This window comes from Penaeus japonicus, unplaced genomic scaffold (genome assembly GCF_977035675.1).
Source record: "Penaeus japonicus unplaced genomic scaffold, GWHDUDI00000001_assembly GWHDUDI00000019, whole genome shotgun sequence".
NCBI classification, from domain to species: Eukaryota; Metazoa; Arthropoda; class Malacostraca; order Decapoda; family Penaeidae; genus Penaeus; species Penaeus japonicus.
In genome coordinates this window covers 1,480,799-1,488,298 of record NW_028234421.1, presented here as the reverse complement: position 1 = coordinate 1,488,298, position 7,500 = coordinate 1,480,799, and the positions used below count along the sequence as shown (strand labels likewise).

Here is a 7,500-nt window from a genome sequence, read left to right as displayed (position 1 = left end):
AGCGACGGCGACTTGCCCGTGGTGGAGAGGATGAACTCGCCGCTCACACGGGCCTCGCTCCCTGGAGATCCCGGCTCGCAGGGGCCGTCGTGTTGGCGCAGCAGTTGGCGATCGAGGCTATGCTCCACCTCTCTGCCCAGGGTATTCGAACCTGTGTCTTCGACGTCGTCGCTCCTGGGGGACGAGGACGAGGACGTGGGCGTAACGCTATTCTGAGATCCAGAGCTGAACGTGTCGTAGTAAGGAACACTGGGCCGAGCGCTAGAGTCGGCGGCAGTGTTCCTTACCCCTAAAAAATGTCCATCGTTATCATCTTCTTCGTGGAGAGGCGAGAGGCGGTGGGCGTCAGGCTGTGTGTGTGCTAGCAGGCCGTGCAGGATGGAGCGAGCTTCCTCCTCAGTCAGCTCGGGGATGGAGCCTCCACTGGATGACCTGGACAGAGTCTCGAGTGAAGTTTTCTTGCGGGACTTCTCGGGAAGTTTGGGTCGCTCTGGTTCTGAGTCGGATGAGTCCGTCCTCCGAGAGGCCTTCAGCGGCAGAGGGGGGCGAGCGACACGGTTCTTCGGGGGAAGTCCGGGGGAGGCATTCTCGCCGATGTCTGTGGGACGCATCTGCTTCGGGGGCAAAGGAGGCTTCAGCTCTCTGTGCTCCTTGTTGGACGGACTCGTGCTCCGGAAATTCACGTTTATGCTGGAGCCTGTGACTGGGAGAGGACTGCTGCTCGCCTCCGAGGAGTCGGAAGAACCTCGGTGGAAGTTCATTTCTTGGTAATCTTTGAACGTTCGAAGTTTCTTTGGTTGATCGTTATTACTTTTGATAACGCCAAGATTCGTGCTGTTGCTAATGTTTTTGAAGTAGAAAGATTCAGTCTTTGTGGGAGAAGAAGGGTTAGAAAATGTGATCGGCGAATAGGAAGGATCTTGTAAGTCACTCTTGAAGCTTCGAAGACTTCTGATGCTACTTCTAGACTCATAAATGTCCAGAAGACTCTTGTCACCTTTGTTCCTATCGCCTGGGAAGGACAGTCTCCTTTGGGCCTTCGCTCGCTCCAGACTGTTCTCATGATTAGCAAAAGTCCGCTTTTTAACCTTTGGTCTCTCCAGAGAATCTTGAACGATGCTGTTGCTGCGCTCGGCCTTCTTGCCCCTTCTCTCCAGGGTGTCCTGCTCGAACCCATTGTCATTATCTTCCGTGGTGCCATTCCCATTGTCTGTCACGGGGATGGTGACTTTGCAACCTGAGTAGATGGGGCTTGAGCACTTCTCCTCCCCGAGTATAGTCACTTCGCTCACCAAGGAATCTGGGTTACTGTATATGCTGTAGAGTCCATCATCCTCATCGTTGTTGTTGTCGATTTGAACTTCACTTACGTTATCATTCTTTGGCTTCGGGGGCGCCCTTCTCTTCTGCTTGCCATTATTCGGGAATTGTATTTCTTCGTAAGTGTGGTCATCATATTCCTCACTGGTGTTGCCATTGTTCTTCCTCTCTTCGTAAATGTTTTCGTCGTTCCTCGCTAGACGGGACATGGTCTTTGCTCCGGTGTTCTTGTTGAAAATCTCATTGCGTTCTGTTATTTCCTCCTCCCTAGGAAGCTGCCTGGAGAGAGATTTAGAATTAGTGTCTGTCTCCTCTTTGTGGTTCTCTTTCTTTTCTTTCGATCGGGGTTTTGTGTCGGAGTAAACACTGTCAGAGTCGCTAGGGATCATTTTAGGAACTTTGGCCTCTGCCTCACTCAGTAGGTCGTTGAGAGAGTCGTCTTCAGAGCCGAAGGATGTGTTCAAGCTGTCCTCAGGCATCAGGGGCATCTGCTGGCGCGAGCGACGTGGGTTTGAATCATAGTGGCGATGTTCGTTTTGCCATGAGAGGGACCTCGTCACGTGGGTGCTGTTCCCTGATGCCCGACCTTTAGCTGTACCTTTAGAATGGCTGATGACCTCCGGCGAGGGAAGTGCAGGCTCCTTCGCCTCACTGAATGAAATACTCCGCTGCGCAGGCGCTCTGTTCTTCCTGGGAGGAGTTGGAGGCTTGTTTCCCTTCTGTGGGAGAGGCGGTGGGCTGTTGGTCCTTGGTATCTCTTTGCGGGAGTCGAAGACCACGTTGGAAGTCTCGGACATTCTGGAGTACATGTTCTTATTCTCGAGGGTTTGCAGCCATTTCTGCACCTTGCCCTCACTTGATGTCGCTTGCGAACTTCCCTTTTCTAGGGTGTTGATCGGGGAGGCCTCGACCTTGTTCCTGTTCTTGACCCTGTGGAGCGTCGACTTGGGCGAGATGGCCTCCCCGACCTTCTTCATTTTGTTGAAGGTCGCCATCATCTCCTGGCGGAAGTTTTCGAAGGTGTTGTTGAGGTCCGTCAGCCTCTTGCCGTCCCTCAGGACGCTCCTGAGCATGGACGGCTTGATGAGCTCTGGGAAGTCGTCCTCAGTCTCGAGTGGAACCTCTTCCCTCGCGTTGACAGGCCTGGGCGGCGGGGGTTTGGGCGCAGCGGGCCTCTTGGGGGGAGTGTGGGCGACGTAGACGGATTCCACGGGCGCCGGAAGACGGGGCTTCAGGTCCAGAGTCCTGATGATCTCACTGACGATGCTCTGGCCGTGGCTGTTGACGCGCTTGGCCAGCTTCTTGAGCGTGGAGCTCCGGCTGTCGTCTTCGCGTGGACGCCGCTCCAGGGAGTCGCTCTGGATGCTGTGGTCACTCGCGTACATCCCATCGCCGTCGCCGCCTTCGTGTAGGTCGTCTATGGGCACCGTCATCCTGCTGGAGCTGCCGGTGGACCTGCTCATGGGGCGGGACTGGCAGTCTGACTCCTCCTCCGGGATGTCCACCAGGCTCGGGTGGTACATCTTGGCCTTCATCTTGGATTTGGCAATGGTGATCATCTCGCGAATCCTGGTCAGGAACTCTAGGGCTGCCGGCGGGGGTGCCTGGGGGAGGGGGGGGGTTAAGGGTCATTAGAACGGCCATTGATGTTGACTATTGATATTCAGTTAAAACGCGAGTAAGAGTTTTGCTCTCTGGAACCACCTTATAAGTCTTTTATTGATAAAAACAGGTAGTCTTTTTTTTTTTATCCAAATATACATAATAAAAAGACAAATCTCTTATCAAATATTTCTGACAACACTTAAATGATCAAACAGGTTATTAAACTAAAAAAATAATAATAACAATAAATAATAATAATAATAATAATAATAATAATAATAAAACGAAAGAAACAAAAGTCATTGACAAGACACAGCTTCTTCATGCAATAATACAAAAAAAAGATAATAAATAAAAAATAAATAAATAAAAAAGAAAATCAATAACTAAACGACGCACTACCGACCTGCAACATCTCCGGCTCGAAATATGCCGGATTGAAATAGAGTTTCCTTTTGGCTTGAGACGCGTGTATGTCGTCTGGTCCGCCCTCTCGCTCTTCGACGGGGGACACCACGCCCACCGCCCGCGCCCCGCTGCCGCCCACGCTGCCTTCGTCTGTGAGGAAGGGAGTAAATATGTAAGGAGATAGTCTAGGTTGTTAGGATTTGTGAGTAAGATTGAGTATTGGTGAGTATTGGCTTGTCTTTCTTGAATTGATGAAGATCGAAAATGGGGATTATTTCATAAAATGTCGTATTGTGTGAAGTGGTTGATTATATGCAGTGAATGGAGTAAAGCCAGGTAAAATTTATAGAGTTTATAATTCTCTCTCTCTCTCTCTTTCTCCTTCTTTCTCTCTCTCTCTTTCTCTCTCTCTCTCTTGCTCTCTCTCTCTCTCTCTCTCTCTCTCTCTCTCTCTCTCTCTCTCTCTCTCTCTCTCTTTCTCTCTCTCTCTCTCTCTCTCTCTCTCTCTCCTTCTCTCTCTCTCTCTCTCTCTCTCTCTCTCTCTCTCTCTCTCTCTCTCTCTCTCTCTCTCTCTCTCTCTCTCTCTCTCTCTCTCTCTCTCTCTTCCTTCCATTAGGTCTTTCTTCCTTTTTTCTCTTCCTCTTCATCTTCTCTCCTTTTCCCCTCTCCCTCGCCCTCTCCCTCTCCCTCGCCCTCGCCCTCTCCCTCCCCCTCTCCCTCTCCCCCGCCTTCTCCCTCCCTCTCCTCTCTCCCTCTCCCCTCGCCCTCTCCCCCGCCCCCTCCCCCGCCCTCTCCCTCCCTCCCTCTCCCTCCCCTTCTCCCTCCCTCCCCTCTCCCCCTATCTCTCCCTCCCTCCCTCGCCCTCTCCCTCCCTCGCCCTCTCTCTCCCTCGCCCTCTCCCTCCCTCCCCCACTCACCAAATGTCTCGACGACCGCTAGATGAGACCTGGGTGCTCTCTCGATACCGTCAGCTGCGTCGTGGGGTGTGTGGCCAGGCCCCTCCCCCTCCCCATGGACGACCGCCGTTGTAAAACTGATGCTGTTTCCGGCCTGGAGAAGGATTTAGAGTTAAGATTGTCTTTTTATTAGTATCATTATCATTATTATTATTATCATTGTCATTATTATTATCATTATTATTATTATTGTTATTATTATCATTATCATTATCATTATTATCATTATCATTATTATCATTATTATTATCTTTACGTTACGGTAACGCCCAGTGCTTCTGAATAATAACGTAAAGTATGAGGAAATGATAGTCTTTAGTAGTAATAATAAAATGATTATGGTAGCAAATGCTTATGGTAGCAAAACAAACTAACAAAAAAAAAAAATTTGATTTCCACCAAAGGAAGCCAAACCAACCAAACGAAAAAATAAACAAAGAACTTAAACACCACGTAAGCGAAATAACACGAAAGTCAAAATCCGCCCTCCCCCCCCCGCCTCCTCTTCCTCCTCCTCCTCCTTACCCTGCTGGCTCTCCTCGACCTCGAAGCCAACGACAGATCCTCGATGTCCTCGTGGTCGGAGTCGTCCTCGGAGGACACGAGCGAAGGGCGGTTGTGTCGTGGGCGTCGATGGTCTCGGCCCGAGCGACTCTTCGAACTCCTGAGACCTTCTTCGGCTAGCTTGCTTCTGGAGGTGGAAAAGGGGAGGTGGTTTGAGTTGGGTGTTTGTGGTGGAGGTGGGGTGGGGGGGAATGGGTGGGGGATGGGGTTTGTGGGTGGTGGGTTTGTGGGGGTAGGGGGTGGTGGTAAGGGGGTTGGTGGGGGGTTTGTGGGGGTAGGGGGTGGTGGTAAGGGGGTTGGTGGGGGGTGGGTGGGGGTAGGGGGTGGTGGTAAGGGGGTTGGTGGGGGGTTTGTGGGGGTAGGGGGTGGTGGTAAGGGGGTTGGTGGGGGGTTTGTGGGGGTGGTGGGTGGTGGGTGGGGGGTTTGTGAGTGGGGGGGTTGTAGGGGTGGTGGGTAGGAGTGGAGGTGGTTTGACTTGGGTGTTTTGGGGGGGTGGGTGTGGGGTGGGGGGTTTGTGGGGTTGGAGGTGGGGGTGGGTTTGTGGGTGGTGGGTTGGTGGGGTTGGGGTTGGGGTGGTTTGAGTTGGGTGTTTGGGGGGGTTTGTGGGTGGGGGTTTGTGGGGGGTGGTGGGTGGTAGATAGGGGGGGAATGGAGAGGTTAAGAACGTTGGGAGTTTGTGGGGGGTGGTGGGCGGTGGGTGGGGGGAGTGGAGAGGTTTTCAAGAATGTTGGGTTTTTGGGGGGTGGGGGTTTGTGGGGGTAAGGGGAGTGAAGGGGTTAAGAACGTTGATAGAAACGTTCGGAAGTGGAGGCGTTTGTGGTGAGTTCTGAAGAATATCCATACATTCAAACACACACAATGATACTGTTTTGGAAATAATGAATGATAAATATAGGATTCCCACTCACTCATCCACTCTTAATCCACATACACATATACACACATCTACCCCTTCCCCCCTCTTTCCACACAAACACAAACACACACACACACACCCTCACCCTCAATCCCCGCCCCGCTCTACCCTCACCCTCCTCTTCTCTTTCCATACAAACACACACACGCCCTCACCTTCACCCCCCACCCCTTCCACCCTCGCCCTTCACTCCTCCCACTCCCTCACTCTCCCCCCTCCCCCTCACCCCTCATCCTCATCCCCCCTCACCCTCACCCTCACTCCTCCCCCCACCCTCCCCTCACCACCCTCCCACCCTCACCCTTACCCTCACCCCTCCCCCCTCCCACCCTCTCCCACCTTCCCCCCTCTCCCACCTTCCCCCCTCTCCCACCCTCCCACCCCTCACTCATCCCCTCACCCCCCTCACTCCCCCCCTCACCCCTCATTCCCCTTACCCTTCCCCCCTCATCCCCCCTCACCCCCCACCCTCACTCCTCCCACCCTCACCCACCCTCCCACCCCCCTCACCCTTCCCCCTCACCCCTCACCCTCTCCCAGCCTCCCCCCTCTCCCCCGAAGAAGACACACCGAGCGGCGAAAACTCACATATTCCTCTCCCTCTCCTTCCTCTTCTTGACCCTTCTCCCTCCCCCTCCTCCCACCCTCCCCCTCACCCTCAACCCCACCCCTCACCCTCCCACCCTCACTCCCTCACCCTCCCACCCTCTCTCCCCCCTCGAAGACACACCGAGCGGTGAAGACTCACATATTCCTCTCCCTCTCCTTCCTCTTCTTGACCCTTCTCCCTTCCCCCCCTCCCCCTCACCCACCCCTCCCACCCTCCCACCCTCACCTCCCCCTTACCCACTCCCACCCTCCCCCCTCTCCCCCCCTCGAAGAAGACACACCGAGCGGCGAAAACTCACATATTCCTCTCCCTCTCCTTCCTCTTCTTGACCCTTCTCCCTCCCCCTCCTCCCACCCTCCCACCCCCCCTTCCACCCTCACTCCTCCCTTCCCACCTCACCCCTCCCCCTCCCCCTCCCCCTCACTCCCTCACCCACCCTCACTCCTCCCTCCCACCCTCACCCCTCGCCCCCTCCCTCTACCCCCTCCCCCTTACCCTCGCCCCTCACCCCTCACTCCTCCCTCACCCACCCTCCCCCCTCACCCCCCTCGAAGACACACCGAGCGGCGAAAACTCACATATTCCTCTCCCTCTCCTTCCTCTTCTTCACCCTTCTCCCTCCCCCTCCTCCCACCCTCCCACCCCCCCTTCCACCCTCACCCCTCCCACCCCTCACTCCTCTCCCGTCCTCCCCCTTACCCTCTCCCACCCTCACTCCTCCCCACCCTCACCCCCCACCCACCCTCACCACCCTCCCTCCCACCCTCCCCCCTCTCCCCCCCTCGAAGACACACCGAGCGGCGAAAACTCACATATTCCTCTCCCTCTCCTTCCTCTCCCCCCCTCCCCACCCCCCTCCCCCCTCGAAGAAGACACACCGAGCGGCGAAAACTCACATATTTCTCTCCCTCTCCTTCCTCTTCTTCACCCTTTTCCCTCCCCCTCCTCCCACCCTCCCACCCCCTCACCCACCCCTCCCACCCTCCCACCCTCCCCCCCTCCCTCCTCCTCCCTTCCCCCCTCCCCCTCACCCTCCCACCCTCCCCCCTCTCCCCTCGAAGAAGACACACCGAGCGGCGAAAACTCACATATTCCTCTCCCTCTCCTTCCTCTTCTTGACC

At 55.0% G+C, this 7,500-nt stretch overlaps 1 protein-coding gene across 1 annotated transcript in view; it reads right to left on the bottom strand.

Annotated features, from left to right (window-relative positions):
* sha (shavenoid) overlaps positions 1–7,500 on the bottom strand; it is a 13,698-nt gene that overhangs the window by 2,469 nt on the left and 3,729 nt on the right. The window contains exons 4-8 of the mRNA XM_086547190.1: positions 7,468–7,500; positions 4,815–4,980; positions 4,251–4,383; positions 3,332–3,483; positions 1–2,924 (exon numbers count right to left, since the gene is read on the bottom strand). The exon at positions 1–2,924 is cut by the window's left edge and continues 2,469 nt beyond it; the exon at positions 7,468–7,500 is cut by the window's right edge and continues 139 nt beyond it. Of these exons, the coding sequence (XP_086403316.1) occupies positions 1–2,924; positions 3,332–3,483; positions 4,251–4,383; positions 4,815–4,980; positions 7,468–7,500 (3,408 nt within the window). The remainder of the gene's footprint in view (positions 2,925–3,331; positions 3,484–4,250; positions 4,384–4,814; positions 4,981–7,467) is intronic.